The sequence below is a fragment of the Mustela lutreola genome, chromosome 9, assembly GCF_030435805.1.
Source record: "Mustela lutreola isolate mMusLut2 chromosome 9, mMusLut2.pri, whole genome shotgun sequence".
Taxonomy (NCBI): domain Eukaryota; kingdom Metazoa; phylum Chordata; class Mammalia; order Carnivora; family Mustelidae; genus Mustela; species Mustela lutreola.
Genome location: NC_081298.1, coordinates 29,182,219 through 29,201,488, shown reverse-complemented (window position 1 = coordinate 29,201,488; position 19,270 = coordinate 29,182,219). Strand labels below are relative to the sequence as shown.

The 19,270-nt window shown below is 42.3% G+C and overlaps 1 protein-coding gene across 3 annotated transcripts in view; it reads right to left on the bottom strand.

Annotated features, from left to right (window-relative positions):
* The window catches only part of PTPRA (protein tyrosine phosphatase receptor type A), a 149,011-nt gene that overhangs the window by 36,716 nt on the left and 93,025 nt on the right, over positions 1–19,270 (bottom strand). For 2 of the 3 annotated variants that reach the window (XM_059133780.1, XM_059133781.1), the window contains 3 exons: positions 8,744–8,828; positions 7,445–7,518; positions 7,114–7,250 (listed from right to left, as the gene is read on the bottom strand). In XM_059133780.1, coding sequence (XP_058989763.1) covers positions 7,114–7,250; positions 7,445–7,518; positions 8,744–8,828 — 296 coding nt within the window. Of the gene's footprint in view, positions 1–7,113; positions 7,251–7,444; positions 7,519–8,743; positions 8,834–19,270 lie in introns of those variants that run through there. The other variant, XM_059133782.1, reaches the window with a different exon arrangement.

Below are 19,270 nucleotides of genomic sequence, written 5' to 3'. Positions count from 1 at the left end.
AAATAATTCAGTAAAAAGTCAAAGTTCTCTACCATGTTTCTTACGTCTTTTAACCCTCTTGTAGAAAGCCACTGTTCATAGCTCCAGACGTTAAAAAGTATTTTTGGGGGGCACCTGGCTGGCTCAGTCCGTGGAGGATGTGACTCTCGATCTTGGGGTTGTGAATTCAAGCCCCATGTTAAGTGTAGAGATTACTTAAAAAATAAAATCTTAAAAAAAAAAAGTATATTTTTAAATGGGGATTATGCCAATGTATAGTCCTCTGCAATGTCTTTTCTCCCAGAACAGTGACTTAGAAGTCTAGGTTCAGGCATTTATTTTAATGATAGTATAAAATTACATAACGGATACAAGAAATCATTTAGCTAATCTGCTATTTGATAGATATTTGCTTTTCATTTTACTTTCTTTGCTACTATAAATAATGCTGTAATGAACAACCTTCAGGAACACATACTTGGTTTTGTGTCAGAGTCCCAGAAGTTAGGTCAGATAGTATAACCATATGAAATCTGACCGATATTGCCAAATCACCCTTCCAGTGCTATACCAACTTAAACTTGCTCTACCTGTGCATAAGAACATCTATATTCACAAGTCTCTACCCATACTTGATACCAATCTTCTTAAATTTTCAAAACTAACAGGCCCAAAATAATGGTTAGTTTTAATCTGGATCTCCTTGATTACTTCATGTAGTTCAGCTTTTTATAGGTTTATAGACCATTTGCTTTCTTCTGAGAACTATTAATTTTTCTACTGCAACGTTCAAAGTTCCCTACCATGTTTAGTTTTGTCTCACAGGTCTGTAGCATCTCTTTATGCTTTATGAAAGTTTCTCTTTCTACCTGTGGCAAACAGTTTCTCCCAGTTGGCCACTTTTTTTTTTTAAGATTTTGTTTATTTATTCAAGAGCATGCAAGCAAGCACAAGTTGGGGGTGGGGTGGGAGAGCAGAGGGAGAGGGGAGAAGCAGGCTCCCCACTGACTAAGCAGGGAGCCCAATGTGCGGCTCGACCTCAGGACCACGATATCGTGACCTGAACCAAGGGCAGATGCTTTACTGACTGAGCCACCCAGGCACCCAACTGGCTACTTTTTTATGGTGTCACTTTTCATAGGAATATATAATATTTTAATGTATTTATTATCTTCCAATATATTCCACTGTGCCTTCTGATTCTTGTGTTTTGCTTAAAATAGGCTTCCTCACCCCATGATTATAAACGTATTATTCTGGTAGACACAAACTGGTGTGTTTGCCCTAAGTGTTGCTGTTGTCTTCCCTGCCAGGGCTAGACACAGGCACAGTTGCACCTGAGCCACATTGTGCCAATCCAGATTCTCAGGACTGTGAAACCAAGAAAACATAGAGACCTCCCTAGAGGGCCCCAGAGCCAGCAGGATAGGGCCTGTTCTGCCCAAAGTTTGGTAGTCTACCTCAGCTTTTGATTCTGTCAGCTTCTCCAAAGTATTCCCAATTAATGATTTGGGGTTTTCTGTTTGTTTGTTTCTTAATTTGCTTGAGTTTTTTTTTTCCTTTAATTTATTTGACAAGAGAGAGATCACAAGTAGGCAGGCAGAGAGGGGGCGGGGGAAGCAAGTTCCCTGCTGAGTAGAGAGCCTGATGTGGGGCTTGATCCTAGGACCCTGAGATCATGACAAAAGCCAAAGGCAGAAGCTTAACTCACTGAGCCACCCAAGTGCCCCGACTTCTTTTGGAAAAAAAAAAAAAAAAAAGACCTTTAACTGACTTAGCAGTTTCCTATCAGAGAGGGGTTGTGACTGAGAGACTGAGGGGAGAAATGTGGGTGTTGTGAGCCTGATTACTGGGTTCAGATAAAGGCTCCTAGTTCACAACTGCACTCGGTCACTTCAGTTACTGCTTCCAGTTGCCTGGGGTATGTTTGAGCTTGTGGGATAAAGAGGGAGGGGAAGTCCAATTAAAAGGAGATGAGGAATGCTGAAATCAAGGGGTAGTGCAATTCTGACAAAATCAGATAATGAAATAAGGAAAAGTCCAGCTCTGATATCAAATGTTTATCTCCAAAGACAGCACAAAACTTAGGCCCTTTCTGACTGTGCCATGTGTTTTGTTGAACCAAATATTAAGATTTCAGTATCTTGCTGGATGCCGAACGTAATACCAGTGGGACACCTATGTTTCCTAGGCCACTCATGTGAAAGCCAGGGTCTTAAGTGAGATGACAAAGGTGCTGAAACAGAGGAGCTGGAGAAACCAACTGTTAATCCCCTCTAGTATGCTCTCTACTGCACCCTGCTTTCATGAGAAAGACAACCGCCCCGTGACTCCGCTCTCATCGCTCATGGACAATCACGACGCAAGCACAACACAATGTGGAGGTTAAAATACATAAACAAAAAGAAAAGCAAAGAGCTGATACTTGGAGGAAACTGCTCCTGCAGAATTCCTTTCTTTGAGCTGGATCATCAAAAATCGTAGGAATAGTTGTTGATACAGATTTTGGAGATCTTAGACCAAGTAGGGAAGAGCATCATTTTTGGGTAAGGCCAAATTTCTAGTTTGGTATGGTTAACTGAACTTCTGCACGTAGTATAACAGCTCAGAAGCCTGGCCACAATACGGCAGGCTAGGCTGGCCAATGGAAACCTGGCTGAATGCTAAAGTCAGCTAGGTAACCATGAAAAGCCGAAAGCCCCTGGCACAAAGTGGGGGATTATCAGAGCTACCGGGGTTCCAAGAGGTTCAATCTTCCTGCTGACACCTTCACTGTGTCCCTAATGGGATCCACCAAGCGTGCCTTGCCAGAGAAGGCACACATGTGAGGAAAGCACTAGAATCTTTCAGAAGTGCTTCAGTGACTGTCTTCACCAGAGTGAGATGCTCATGGAAAGGACTGGCTTCAAAATGGGATTCTCAATCTTCCCTGGGATGGAAGGAGCCTCAGAGGCCAGAGTCTCCAGGGCCCAGACATCTCTAGTTGTGGATAAGTCACTGGGAAGCTCCCAATAATAGGAATGGGAGGCAGCCAGCACAGGTGAACTAAGGGGACCTGACTGGACTGCCAAGCTAGAGAAAGGGCCCATTTGCATCCAACCGCCAACGTGGTCAGTTCATGACCCAGAACCCTTTAATGTTAGGCATGTGAAAGGAAGAACTTCACATAACATCAACACTAATATACCAGAACTTTCTCTTCATCTTCTCCTAAGAATTTACACCACTGACCATGGTAATTCCACTGGGTAAAGGAAAATACACTTTTGGGGATCTAGCAGGTTCTGGCCTTAAGCTACCTAATCCCTGGGAACCTAGAATGCCACTATTCTATGCTAGTCAGAATGGAGCCTTTGCAGACCAGGTAACAGAAAGAGTTTGGGCCCAAACCGCACTTATATTAGGAAATACCTACTTTCCCAATGTATAGTTGGAACAGCTATCTACAGCCAGTGGCAGAATACTCACACTGGTCTCTTATCCCAATGGATAAGAAGGACCATTAAAATAGCAAGAGCAAATGCAAGCTGAAGCAGTAATCTCTTTACCAAAAGGCTAAGAGGAGTTACAGAGATCCTGAGTCTCTAGGTGAGTTATAGAAGTGCTACAGAAGACTATAAGTTGCAGAATGAGACAGTACATTTACATGTGTGAGTTTAGTGATGGTATGAAGCGAGTGCTCAATGACTTCCAGCATTAACTATTCTGATGCCTCCTACCACCACCTCCCCACATGCAAGCTACAAAAGAAACTAGCATAAGAGACCGACAGTGTTTAAGGATGTCAGTGGATTATAATATATGAATCACACAGAACTGCGGATTTGTAGGTGCTTTTCCAGACGCGCTCTCCTTTCCTACAGATTGACATAACCACTGGTACCTGGAATATAGCTACTGATTAATAGCTATATCTTTTTCCTTTATAGTGCACGAAGACTACATGAAGCAGTTCCCATTCTCATGACAGGAGCAGCCCGAGTGATAAATCATCTTGACATCTATCTGATGTGATCTGGTTCATCAGGATTTTGTCGGTTTCACAGGCCATCACCCTTGATGCCATACTGATGGCATCAAGCTGACAGGACTTGAAAAGCAGGAATATATGTATGTTAGATGTACATGTTAGACATAAAAATAAAAACAGAGTGGCCTGCCACTTCTGCCAAGTTTTCTGAAAGTCAAAGGCCTATGGCATGTCAGGATATCCCCTCCAGCATAAAAGACATGCTGCTGCTCCTTGTCCATTCCCCCCCAATCCCCTAGGAAGGACTGATGCTTGTTGAGCCATTTTTGGATTTTGAAGACAGCATATAACTAATGCTGGTGTCCTACTCTGACTCATTTATTGACTGATCTGAAAGAGAAGGCTCTCTAGTTAACCCAGGCCACAGAGAAATAGGCTCTGGTTGATCTTGTGGGGCCCTAGGTGTCTGTGCTTAAGGCTAAGCAGGAAAATCATAATGCAAAACATTAGGATTTGGAGACAAAACCATGATCCTGTCAGCAAGATCATGTTCTTAGCTTAGCACTGGGCTCTGAAAGAGACTATATGCCTGACTGTGGGTCACAAGATATGCAAGTGACTTCAAATGCCCATCATCAATTAAGTATCACATGATTCCATAAGCCACAAATGTGGACATATCCAGCAGAATTCAACCCCTAGATGTAAGTAATGTGTACAGGACACTTGCCACATAGCCACTCCTTCAACAGACACAGAATTCCAATGATATCAACAGTTAATGGAAGAAAAAAGTCCAGCCTGGTACACAAATGGCTCTGTGAGATGTACTGGCCCACTCTAGAAGTAGACGGCTATGGGGTAATCTACTTAAGGGATGACTCTGAATGAATATAAAAGAGAAGTCCTTCCAGGAAACAGAACTTCAAGCAAGGTATCACACTACCTCACTGGAGGTCAGGATCTAAGCCGATCCCTGGATGGTGGATAACTGGAACAAGAAAGACAGGATATATTTATGCTCCATGTGTATGCTCACCAGACAGCACTCACTGTTAAAAATCCAGGAGATGTTGCTCAGTTGTTCACTGTCCCAGCGCTGGCCCAATGAACCCATGAACATAGTGGCCGTGGTAACATAGCAATGGGGCTCTCACCATAATATTTGTTTCAATTTGCCTACCATGCCTCCAGGAATACCACCTCCATCCAGGGGTTTACCGGAATGCTTTACCTCAGGCAATATTCCTCTAAACAACTCACTTTACAGAAAAAGAAGTTTGGCCTGGGGTCACATCCCCTATTACCCAGAAGCAGTGGGCACTACAGATTATGAAAACAGCAGAGCGCCTATTGGGGACCTAGCTCTGGTGATAAGGCTGGTATATTATCTTGGGGAATGAGGTAAATGTTTCAATGAATAATGAGCATTAAATGGTGTCATTTTTCCAATAACCAAAAAATGAGTCCAAGTTATTTCATTAACTCTTTCCTAGTAAATGGTGTCCTGCTGTAACTCTTGCTTTCTTTTTTTATCTATTCTCCACTTTGTAGCTAGTGATTTTCTCAGAGTGCAAATCTGACCTTATCACTCTCTTACTCCCCTAAGCCCTTCAGTGATAGGAACAGATATGAGGGGTGACTCACCTACCCGATAACTATTCCTTCCTTCCTCTTTGCTACTATGGCTCCCATTCTGTAGAGTTGTTTGCCTATCCCCTACATGACACAGGAATAATCCATACTGATCTGAGTCAGTTGCGGTAAACTTATTTTTCTCTTGCTTGGGGCTGATTTAAGAAGGAGTTTGCAACAAGGGAAGTCTTCAGAACCTTTTGGGAAAGTTTTCCTCCCTGTTAAGGAGACACACAGGAAGAAACAGTCATCCTTTTCCCATTGAGCCTTGTTATAAGTCCATGTAGCACTAAGAACTGAGGAAGCCATTTTGGCAACAAGAGGGGAGCCAGTCTAAGAGATAAAGTTGACACATGGCTGAGTAGATGTAAAGGAAACTGAGAGATTAATAATGCACAAGTTGATGAATTAGCCAGCTCTGGAACTGCTTCTCTACGTCTATCACCTCTCTATAATTATTACCATCTTATATCAATGTATTAGCACTTCTTATCTTAACCCTTGCAGCCCCTAACTGTACTCCTTGCATCTACTCTCCCCCTGGGATCTTCTTTATTTAGCAGCCAGATATATTTTTTCCAAAATATAAATCTGGTTGGTCCATGGCTTTTCATTTCATTCATGATAATCTACAACATCTACAGTCTGGCCCAGTCTTCCTCCATGGTTTCCTCTCTTGCTACCTCCCCAAACCTTTGCCTTTAAGCCACATGTAGCCCTTTTTTGGTTTGTCAAATGTGCCCTTCTCTTACCCACCCTCACTAGTGATAGTTTGGCTCCTGCTACTTCCAGTGCCTGGAACATTCCCCACTCTCCTTTACCAATGCCCTTGCCTATGATTAGGTCTCAATTAAAACATACTATCTTCAAGGAAGTTCTGAATTGGGATCAGAACTACTGGGCTGGTCATACCAACTGGTAGATTCAAAACATGTTTAGCTTCTTTAGGGAATTATTAAAAGCAAAACAAAACAAAAAACTACCCCACATGAGGCCTGTGCTTGATCGTTCTTCCATGATCCTCATTTCTATACTCATTTACACCTACTGTCTGTACTTATGATTCTGGGACCCGTTTCAGACCCCAAAATGCCACATGTTAATATAGACTCCTACAACTATGCACCAGTCCTTCATGTCCTATATTGCTGTCTGAACTTAAACAGTTATTTTCGCTCTTGTTTAGGGGAATTTCCCTACTAGGTGGCAAGTTCCCTGAGTGTAGAGACTGGATCTGTTTTTGCTCCCCAGCAAATCTCTGGCACCTAGCACGTATTAGATGCTTGGTAAGTATTTATTAAAAAAAGTAACAGATGCGATGATGAATGGATGGATGGATGGGTAGATGAGAGAGTTAAGACAAATCTTATTTCATTTCCTATCTATGATCACATAGGAAAGGAGTCTAGTAGAAAATTTCTCACCTTTTAACCCATTAGAAAACCTGTTTTCTACCCCATGACTGAAAAGGCCTGACCTTTGGTCTGCCTTCCTCCCTGCCAACAAGCCAGCCTCAGCAAAGAACTCACGTTGAATTCCTCTCTGAAGAGCTTATTGTCATCAGCCATTCTCCGGTTAATCTCCTCTTCCAGCTTGTCCACGGGCAGGGGTGGATACTTCCTGTTGGTGCTTGGGGACCTGGCCAGAAGTGGCACGCTCTGGGGTTCTGCAGTATACAAGTGGGGAGGTTGGTCAGGTGCTCTGGAGACCAAACTGGGGATTCTACCTCATGTACCAGGCCACCAAGGACTAGGTCTGCTTTCTTCAAGTCTTCCCCCTATCCCTTATATGATGGGGAAACCTTTATTTCTTGATTTTCTTCTCCACAAAGGTTCCCCATGTCATGAAGGGGTGCCTTACCCACATCCTCAGTGCGACCATTGGATAAGCGGAAAGAATTGGAATGGCTCCCAGCTTGCTTGTATTTCTTAAACCTATAGAGAAAATGTTCATAGTGAAAAAGTAAGCACAGAGTCAAGAGACTCCAATCACTGGTCTTATATTTCCACATATCAATTCAGCTTCCTAAACCTCCTTTACCAAATAAAGATGTTCTTTTAGAGAGGGGTCCTGCACATGCTGAGGCAGCTCCATTTCATGGTGACCCAGTGCCTCTGGATGCTCCTGCTCATCCTAAGCACACTAGAATCCAACCCAGGTGCCATAACAGTATATTCTGGCTTTGTAGGGCTCCTCTGTGTGGCTCCAAGTGCAGGACTCACTGGAGATGACCACCACACCAGGTGGGGAAGGGCTAAGTGGGCAGAATACAGTGGAGAGGAGATAAGAATGATCCTATCAGACAAAATCCTGGTATTTCCCCAGTGTAGTCAGGAAGAAGCCGAGAGCTTCAGACTAGGTGGACACAGGTCTGGCTACAAGTCTCCTGCAGAAAAGGGGAGACTTATGACAAACTGGAGGGGTGCACAAGGTTCCCCTCTCTTTATCCCTGCAAAACAACAGAGGGAGCACAGAGCAGCTTAAACCAAAGATAAGGGTAGGGTTAATCCTAATCAGCCAGGGCAGTAACTTCAGCAGGGAAACGACAAATGCACCTTCCTTTTCTCTCCCTTGGGGTTCCCCCTCCTTGTTTTTTTCTCCCTGTGGGAACAGTAATATCTAGAGGACCCTGAAGGAAGAAAGGGGAACTCTGTAATTCACATAGTTCAGTTTAGTGCACTAGGGTTAGGGATCCTAGATCCTAGGTTTGTCCCAAACTTCCCCCAACTAGAAATAGAATAGGTCTCTATTTACCACATCATCTCCAATCGGGTACTGTTAGGGGTTGCTTCAGCAGGGCTAGATCTAAGGGTCTTAAATCATCCAACCCAACACAAACTATACAGCTTTTCCTTCAACCTCAAACCACCACCCTGGGCTTGAGGTTAAACTGGAGTTGGGGAACTGAATTTGGGCAGATGGAAGCAAACCGGGGGTGGAGGGGCCTAGGTCTTGAGGAAAGGTATGTAGAGCTTTTAAACTGTTCCTATGTAGAATTTTAATCTTATTATTATAGAACATTCCTCTCTATTCTATTTACTGTCCTTATCCTACTATCTTCTGGACCGTGTGGGCTTAATGAGACTCTGGTGTACTGAAAAAGAATCCGAGAGAGTGCAGAAGCTTTAGAATTCTCACTTTAGCATTTAACATGCTCACCTTAACATGTACAGAACTATGATAATGAACACAATCACTAGCAGAGAGGACAGGGCCACCATCACTGCAATAATTGGCGTCTCATCTGAAATTGAGAGAACAAAACATGTTATTACCATTGTGTGCAATGGAGGGCTCAAGTCAGCTGCTCAAGGAAACACCCAGATAAGGAAGATGGGCTCATTCCATGTTTCTGTAACTTTCAGGGCATAGACAGAGTGAGTGAGAGAGAGAACATTTCCCACAGCTACCGCAGGGCCAGTGTGGGTGGAATGGGAGGGAAAAGGTCGGGAGAGGAACCTAGAGTGACGTGCCTATCCCATCTCCGACTTGTACATCTATTTACTCTCTTTCCCTGGATTAGAATAAAAACCCTCTGAATGTTTCTTTCAAAGCCACAGAGCCTAAAACAGTGCTTCGCACATAAAAAATACTCAAATATTTGAAAGCACAAACACATCAATCCTGATGGCAGGCTGGGTGTACAGGGCCAACAATGTGCTCTGTCCCAGGCTCAATGAGCTCCATCTAGAGGAGGATGGGAGAGGAAGGAAAAAGGACTATTTTCCTATCGTAAACGCAAATACTTTCCTGGCACAGAGAACAGTGTTCCTGATTAAAGCAGGGAGACATTATTAGATCCTTAAGCACTATGTATCTAAAATGCTGGGTACTCTTTTCTACCTCTTTCCACAGCCACCTTTACCAGGAGCCCGACTATAGCAACATCTGGCTTGGAGACAGAATGACTCCTCCCTTCATTCCACAGGGCCCTGCTTCCTATCCACCCAATACTTAGCCTCCTTTCTCATGGCGGCTGACCAGGTGCTGACTGATCTTCCTCCAGTCCCACATCCCCATCATGAACCATACAACCAGTATGAGTGTATAACTATCTTTACCATTTCCCCTTCTGCTAAAAGGGAGGGCATGTCCCTCCCATCTAAAGGTCAATCCTGTCACATATGGTCTGGATTACATCCATTACTGTCACCTCAACAACTTGTCTTCTTGACCAGTAACTATGTGCCAGGCACTGCTCCAGACTCTGGGAACAGAGAAACGAGTAAGCAGACAAGTGACCTGTAGGAAGCACCGGCACACTATTCAGAAACAAGTAAACATACAATTTCAGACAGGGACAAGTGCTTTGAAGAAAAGACGAGTAATGGGATAGAGACTGATGGGTTGGAAGGAGTTATTTTAGAGTAGTTCGGGCAGGTCTGAAGTGCTTACACTGAGCAGAGGTCTGAATAATGTGTAGACATAACCCATGCGAAAATCTGGGCAAGTAATTTTCTAGGCACAGGAATAGCAAGCATAATACCCCTTAGCAGCTTGGAGAGTTCAAGAAATAGCACAAAGGCCAGTTTTAGTACCAGATGTGACTGGAGGGGTGGGCAGGAATCTGAAGACTTGGAGCTTTGTACGCCATGGTAAGCAGTGTGGATTTAATTTTGAACGTGAAGAGAAGCACTATGTGATTGGAGGAGTCTGAAAAGGGCAGAAATATCACTGGATTTATATTCTTTTAAAAGATCAGCTAGTTAAACTGACTCATAAGCAGTAGTCATGAGGTGGGAAGTAATCCAGCAGAATATGGTGTCACAAAAGCCAAGAAAAGAGTTTTTCAAGGAGGAAGTAATCAATCAGATACTACAAAAGACTAGGTAGGTGAGTTTCACAGAGAAGTGAAATTGGATTTGATAAGACAACAGGTAAGACTGTTTTACGAGTGGTCTCAGTTGAGTAGTAGGTGAAGCAGCATAAATGGGAGTGAAATAAAGATGGAAAGAGAAGACAGTGAGATATCAACTCTTCATTTGAAGTGAGGACTTCTACCATAAAGTGGTGCAGAGAGAATGAACAGCAACTGGAGGGACATGTGGGATGGAGGTTTTGGTTTGTTTTTTTTTTTTGAGATGGGAGGTATTATACCTTGTTTCTTCTTCTTCTTCTTTTAGATTTTATTTATTTGACAGAGAGAAGAGAGCAAGCACACCAGCAGGGGGAGTAACAGAGGGAGAGAGAGAAGCAGGCTCTCTGCTGAGCAGGGAACCCTAAGCACGGCTCGATCCCAAGACTCTGGGATCATGACCTGAGCCAAAGGCAGACAACCTACTGAGCCACCCAGGCACCCCACCATGCTTCTTTGTTGATGGCAATTTTCAAACACACCCTGGTATGCAGCTGTCATCTGAAAATGAGCATTCAAACTACTCCCTCCTCTTTGAAGAACTTTCATTTCTTGGTTTCCACAACAAAGAATGTTTCTGATTTTCTTTCTATCTCTTGGCTGCTCCGTCTCATTTTAATCTCCCTAGCTGTTCCTCTCTAACACAAGGTCTCTAAATGTCTGACTTCCTCAGGGCTCTGTCCCTAGCACTCTTCTCTGCACTCCAGCTGATCAGACAGATGGCTGTAAGTGCAAATGATGCACTAGCAATTCCCACATCTGCACTGCCTGATCAGATCTCTCTTTTGAGCCTATATGTCACCCCCACTTAAATTTCACAGGCAATGCAAACCTTCCATGTCTAAAGCCTTCCCCTCACCATTCAGTAGAGAACACTACCATGCACCCTGCTAGCCAAGGAAAAAATGTGGATATCCCCATGATTTCCTCTTACTTATCATCTATATTCAATTCAGCTGCAAGTAATATGTTTTAGGGCTAAAATCAATGCCTCCAATTTGTCTGCCTTTTTCTATTCTGTTGCCAACACTGTAGCCTCAATCCCTATACTCTCTCATCTGGATCACAGTAACCCTCTACCACTGCTGATTCTTTCTCCACAAACCAGGCAGAGTGGTCTCTAAGAAAGCAAGCCAGATCATGTTCCTCTCTTATAAAACCTTTTAGTTCCCAAGCCTTTAGAATGAAATCTAATACCCTTACACAAGACTAGAACAACCTCCCCACCAGCCCCTGCTCACCCTATCTCCTGCTATGCTTTCCTTGCTCACTCCATTTTGACCACTGGCACTCTTCATGCGGAGTTCATTTCTTCCTTAGGCCTTCAAACATGTTATGCCTTTCTGCTTTACATAGCCTCCCTCCATTCTTTGCCTAGCTACCTCCTAGTCATCCAGTTCTCATTCCCAGTGTTACTCTTCCCAAAGAGGTCTCTTCTGACTTCCTACAACTAAATTACGATCCTAAGTTTTAGTTTCCTTAGTGCTAAAATAAGTTATGTGAAGGTTAAATGAGATCATCCACGTGAAGTTTTTGGTGCAGTAACCAACACACATTATGTACTCACAGTCAGTATCGGCTATTATCTTCCCTGTTATTCTCATAAGGCACAGTTATTGCCCTTGGTAATACCTCCCACACTTTATAATTATATATTTATTTGAGTAGAGTTGATTAAGAAATGTCCCTCCTTTATACCATAAATTCCACAAGGGCAAGAATTACATATCTGCTTTGTTTCTCACCATATACCTAAAATCCAGACAAAATTTCTCACACATTTGGCATTAAACAAATACTAGACTAATGATTTATCACTAAATAGGTCTTTGTTAAATGCCAATCACAAAGTACACCAGGCATTAAAAGAAGGTAGTTAGGGCGCCTGGGTGGCTCAGTGGGTTAAGCCGCTGCCTTCGGCTCAGGTCATGATCTCAGGGTCCTGGGATCGAGGCCCACATCGGGCTCTCTGCTCAGCGGGGAGCCTGCTTCCTCCTCTCTCTCTGCCTGCCTCTCTGCCTGCTTGTGATCTCTCTCTGTCAAATAAAAAAATAAAATCTTTAAAAAAAAAAAAAAAAGAAGGTAATTAGAGCCATCTTAAGATAGTGAACTGAATCCATAATTTTACTTCTTTCTCTTCCCAAAAGTACATTGAAATGATAGAAGAAATATAAAAATACTAGTGGGGGCGCCTGGGTGGCTCAGCGGGTTAACCCTCTGCCTTTGGCCTGGGTCATGATCTCAGGGTCCTGGGATCGAGCCCCACATCCTGTTCTCTGCTCAGCGGGGAGCCTGCTTCTCCCTCTCTCTCTGCATGCCTCTCTGCCTGCTTGTGATCTCTGTCAAATAAAAAGAATTTTTTTTAATTAAAAAAAAATACTAATGAATGAAAACCATTATCTGGAAGGCAACAAAGAGTGGCATCAGCAGATCTGAAACAGGGATGTGTAGAAGACAATGACGAGGGACTGACTGGACTGCTGCAGAGATCAATCAGAGCCACAGAGCCAAAGAGCCTTCAGTTGAAAAGTAAATATGAGTTCAACCAGTCTGGGCCTGGAAACACTTCAAGCTTAGAGTCAACCAGGCCTGGGAATGAGAAGAAGCCTTGGGGTAGCAGAATGCTACCAGTACAGGGCCAGCACATCAACAGGCTGGGTAACAAGCTGTGGTGCCCCATCCAGACTCACTGGGAAAACAGAACCCTACACAGACTAGATGATTTGTCAGAGAGTGCTGAATGGTTATGTCTTGGAAACAGGGAAACCACAGCCCAAATGTAGCCCACTGCCAGCTCTGCATTCATTTATATAGTGCCCATGACTGCTTTTGCACTACAAAGGTAGGGCTGAATAGATGCGACAGAGATAGTATGGATGCAAAACTGAAATTCTTTTATTATCTGGTCCTTGATAGAAAAAAATCTGCCAAACCCTGATCTAGAATGTTAATACCACCCCTGCTCTTATACAATTCTAGGTCAAATATCACCTTTTATGGGTAACTGCTCATTTCTTGCACTTCCATAACACTATGTACCTACTTTGCTACAATCCCACTCAATTAAAGTCATAGATTAAATGTCAATAAAATTACAAATTTCTGGAAGGCATGGATTTGAGATCACATCCAGATATCCCTGCACTCAATATTTATTCTTTCATTCAATAAATATTTACTGAGTGACTTACTGTCAGGTCTGGAGTGTACAGTAGTGAATAAATCAAAATTCCTTACCCTTAAGAAGCTTACATTCTAGTTGAGGAAGAACAAGAGGTAAATAAAGAAATATATAATACAGATAGTAATGAGTGCTATGAAGAAAAATAAGGCAGGGTAAAAGAGAAAATGGGGGAGGTTGTTCTGTGATGTAAGATGGGGTGGTAAGAACTAATCCTGAATGGATGGATGGACAGATGGTGGACGGACGGATGGATGGATAAATGGATGGAATAAGTAAAGCAGAACAGTGCAGTATTATTTATGACCAACAGTAGTAGAGTTGACAACTATAAGCAAAAGGACAAGAAGAGTCAGCTACCAGATAACTTAGAAATGAAAATGATTACAGTTAATATTTTAGCACTTACATAGTACACAGAGCATTCAATTCTCTTAAGAACCCCAACATAGAAACCACTATTAACCCTTTCTATGGGTGACAAACTGAGCACAGAGATTAACTTGCCCATAGTATAAAGCTGCAAATCTAAAGCAAAACCACAAAGTTACTCTATTCTCCTGACTCTTCATATTCTACATAAACAAATACAACTTTAACTCTTCCAAGCTTTCAGGCCAAAACAGCCCTCTGTAGTAGAAGTAATATTTTATCTGTTGACATCTGAATTACATCCATGTTTCTAATACAGTTAAGGACAATACAGATAGTAAAGATGTCCTCAGGCCTCTGTGAGGGAAGGAGACTCAGATCTATTAAGAAAACAGGAGAGACCTTACAGCTCCCTGTACCAAATCTCAGACTTAGAGATAGGCTCAGGATCAAGTCACTCTCCCAGGGTCCCGTCCTAACTGGACAGAGTCATAATCTCAAGTCTCAGGCTTGTCCTGGTCTAGGTTTTCTGGAGGTGGCCTTGCATGATGCAGGCCGGTATAGGCAAGACAAGCACAGTGGTCTATTCCTTGGCCTACCCCCACCTCCTCTCCACTATCCATTCTAGCAAATTTCACTTCCTAGACTCAGGCTATGGGGACAGCATTTCAAAAACACTAAAATGGTACTCTGGGACAACAGATGTCTTATTTGCTATAACCTTTTCCCAAGAAAACAAAGGGTAATGTTATTCTAAGGGCTCACGTGTAGACTGGTGAGTCACCTAAAGATTCAGACACTCCTTGGTCAACTACAAAAATAATCACTGAAGTAAAAGCCATACTCCTTTAGCCTCAATCCCTAAAGTCCGTTTGTCTCATCTCTATGCTTTTTGATATTAGTATTCATCAACTCTCAAAGGCAGAGCTGTAATGTTTTAAGTACTTCCCGCTGGCTTTAAAAACAGCAAAAAAAATAATCAAGTTGACTCAATAGCCCAACCAGTGCGTTGAGCCCAATCTTGTCTTGGGCCAAATTATCATTCAGAAACTAGTTTCTGGGCGCCTGGGTGGCTCAGTGGGTTAAGCCGCTGCCTTCGGCTCAGGTCATGATCTCAGGGTCCTGGGATCAAGTCCCGCATTGGGCTCTCTGCTCAGCGGGGAGCCTGCTTCCTCCTCTCTCTCTCTGCCTGCCTCTCTGCCTACTTGTGATCTCTCTCTGTCAAATAAATAAATAAAATCTTAAAAAAAAAAAAAAAAAAAAGAAAAGAAACTAGTTTCTATTGCCCACCTAACTTCCCTGAGGCCTCTGGCATTATCCTTCTAAAACAAAATTCTGACCATGTCACTTCCTTCCTTCCCATCACCAGGAGACACCCTGACCCTTGAGCTTACTGTATTATCAGGTCCATTATGCAGACAGGCTAGCTCTGGCCACTCTCCACTTCATGTGCTTCAATTGTGCACAGTTCCTCAAATACTTGACTTGCTCTCCCATGTCTCCTTGCTTTCAGCCTTTCAGGTGGCTCCTCATTTTTCTCAGTCACTGTATTAATTTAAAATACCCGAAGTTCACCTCCATGCGTCCTTCCCACTATCCAGGCACGAGTCTTTACGTTCCCTTGCAGCACTTTATGTGGTATAGCCAAATAACATGTAGCTGAGTGGACTTTGATCAGCATCAAAGTCCTGTTCACAGGACTGTTCATCAGACCTGTTCATCAAAACCTGTTCACAGGTTTCTTCCATGAGACAGGGAATAATTTCTTTTCTTTCTGGATTCCTTAGCATCTAACACGTAGGTACTGAATGAATATATAACTAAAGGTACTTAGGGAAAGCCATGGAGTTCACAATAATAATGTCATTTACGGAGATGATCAAAAAATACTTCTTTAGAAAGCCAGACAGAGCAGGTGATCTGATTTGAGAGCTGAGAAACCTGAATGAGCCTATGAGATTCAAAAGAATGCTTATCCTGCCTGGTTCTAGAACTCTGTAGTTCAAGGACTCCTTCAGAAATGTTTAGAGGATACTCTTTCCAGACTTAAAACAAACAAACAAAATTAAAAAACCAGGATGCCTGGGTGGCTCAGTTAGTTAAACATCTGCCTTTGGCTCAGGTCATGATCCCGGGGTCCTGGGATTGAGCCCTGTGTCAGGCTCCCTGCTCGGTGGGAAGCCTGTTTCTCCCTCTCCCTCTACCCACTCATGCTTACTCTAGCTCACTCTCTCTCTCAAATAAATATATAATATCTTTAAAAAAAAAAAAAAGGTACGGTGCAGGAGAATAGCTAAATGTTTATAGTCATAGTGGAACGGTTGCAAGATGACCCTGCCCTGGGAGCTGTCTCACACAAAGGCTCTAGGAGGCAAGGAGTGTCCCTGTGTCTGTGAGTCCCAACTGACCGGCTAAGATTCCCAACTTCCTTAGTCTCCCATCAACAGGAACTGTAACAGAGTGGTGGGATGGCAGGAGTAGCAATGTGATAGCCAGCTCCTGCTGAGCAACTGCCACGTGCTGACCCAGCAGTAGGCCAAGCACTTTATATGTGTTACTTCTTTCTCCAAAATAACCCTATGACAGAAACTATGTTCCAATCCTATTTTGCAAATAGTGAAAAGAGGCACAGGGAAGTCAGATATCTACCTCACCCTGCTGGTAAGTGGTAACAGTCAACTCACGAACTGAGATGGTCTAGCCTGAGTCCAGGGATTTTAACCACTGCATACACAGCTTGTCCAAATATTCCACAATGCCACTCATTCCCCAGCCTTAATACATATATCAAGACTATTCAAGAGCATTTTCTTACACAGGAAAACCTCTGAATAGATGAGAGTATGCATCACTATCCTGCTCTAACTTCATGAAAATGGGAAGTAGATGTTACAGATTCCCCTTTAAGACCATTCCCCTAGCTGCTGGGAGGGTTAGTGTTTTAACAATTCTTATTAAGTCCTTTCCCAGGAAGTATCCTTGGCCTAAGAGTAGCCTGGCCCAGGGGAAAGCCCCTGTAACCCCCATTCCAACTCCAGAGCTTTCTGCAGGACTGACTAAGGCCTTTGCTGCCCTTGCTCTGATCATGTGGCATCTCATGTCATCTCCCTCAGTACTAGTGCCTTCAGTGCTTTGCAGGTGCTATGGAGAGAGAAAGTACTCTCCCCTAAACCAGAGTCTGTTCTCTCTACAACAAAACTAATAAAACTGAGATGTAAAATCAGTGAAGACTGAAGAAAAACTGGAGAGTGCACTCATGACCACTGATTTCATGGGGAAGAGGTACTCAGGAGTTAATGCAAGAACTGGATTTAATGCATTACTATATATTACACAAATCACCCAAATTAACACCAATAAAACGCTTTAAAAGAAAAGCTGATTACAAAAGGAAAAGTGCTGTGATTCCACTTAAATTAGGTGGCTAGGATAGACAAATTTATAGAGACAGAAAGTAGACTACTGGTTACCAGGGGCTGGGAGAAAGGAGATATGGGGAGTTACTGTTTAATGTTTAGAGTTTTAGTTTGGGATGATAAAAAAGTTCTGGAGGTAGATGGTGGTGATAATTGTACAACAATGTGTTAATTTCACTAAACTATCCAGTTTGAATGGAAAATTTTATATGATGCATATTTTACCACAATTAGAAAAAAAGCTAATTCTGCTGGATAGTGTGATATATTTAAAAAGTAATACACATGATAAAATAACCAGCTTCCTAGACTTCAAAAGAAAGAAAGCAAAGTTGCCTGCCTCCCTTTGTCTGTTTTTATTCCTTTCTGTTTTGACAATTAAAACACCAGCCATTCCTATTCAAAAGCATCCGAGACCAGTGCAGAAAAATTATAATTTAATTCATCTGTATAAGATATACTTTGCTTAGCAAAACCATTATGATGAAAATATTTTAAAATAATTTGCCTCATTTCTCAGAAAGCATTTGGTTTTAAAATTAGAATGTGATATCAAAATTTAAAGAAATACTTCTAGAGATCTGCTCTGGTAAAAATGTCATTATATTTGGGGCTTTAAATATTGCTGAGAACATGTATGTCTCTTCAATTTTCCTGTTTGGTCAAAATCAATTACACAAAATTTTTTTTTTAACTTAAAAAGGATATGTGCTAATACATATTAATAATATGTCACAATTAGCAATACACTAGATAATTAAGGTAATTTCATTTCTTTTTAATCACAATACTGGAACCACTCAAATCTATGTTAGTTAGTTAAAACAGGGACAATACTGGGGCAAGAAAAGAGTGAATATTAAGAAAATACAAACTATGTGGAGGAAGAAAGCAGACTGTATGTTTAATCTTAAAGCCTATACCACTTCAACTTTTGACTGTATTCTGAGACTGGTTAAAAGAGGACTTTTAGGGGCGCCTGGGTGGCTCAGTGGGTTAAGCCGCTGCCTTCGGCTCAGGTCATGATCTCAGGGTCCTGGGATCAAGCCCCACATCGGGCTCTCTGCTCAGCAAGGAGCCTGCTTCCTCCTCTCTCTCTGCCTACCTCTTTGACTGCTTGTCATCTCTCTCTGTCAAATAAATAAATAAATAAATAAATAAATAAATAAAAAAAAGAGGACTTTTAGAGAGCAAACATAAGTTATCTATTGCAATATAAATCTATTAAGTCTACATTTGGTAGTGAGAATCTAGTAAGCAAATATCAATAGCAAAGACACTACTTGATAGAGTCTAGTTCCTGAGTTTAAGAAAGTGAGAGCTGGGGCGCCTGGGTGGCTCAGTGGGTTAAGCCGCTGCCTTCGGCTCAGGTCATGATCTCGGGGTCCTAGGATCGAGTCCCGCGTCAGGCTCTCTGCTCAGCAGGAGCCTGCTTCCTCCTCTCTCTCTCTCTGCCTGCCTCTCTGCCTACTTGTGATCTCTCTCTGTCAAATAAATAAATAAAATCTTTAAAAAAAAAAAAAAAAGAAAGTGAGAGCTGGAAAATCACAAGAAATCTGTGCACAGTATAACATATTACCAATCCTCACCAAATATGGTGGCAGATGGACAACACATGATGGATTATCGTACCTACTTTTCTGATTCAAATGTTCCCTTACTTAATGGGAATTCATAAGCCTTCAAATGTTCTATTAATTAAGCAAGAAAAACTGTGCATGGTTAAATAGTGGATGGGGGAAGCCTCAGAAAACTCATTTAATAAAATAAAAAATCATAGGAGAAAAATTGGTTCACAGATTAACATTTTCCAAACTCAAATGCAATGATCATTTCTTAGACCTTTGAATGATCTCTCTTTC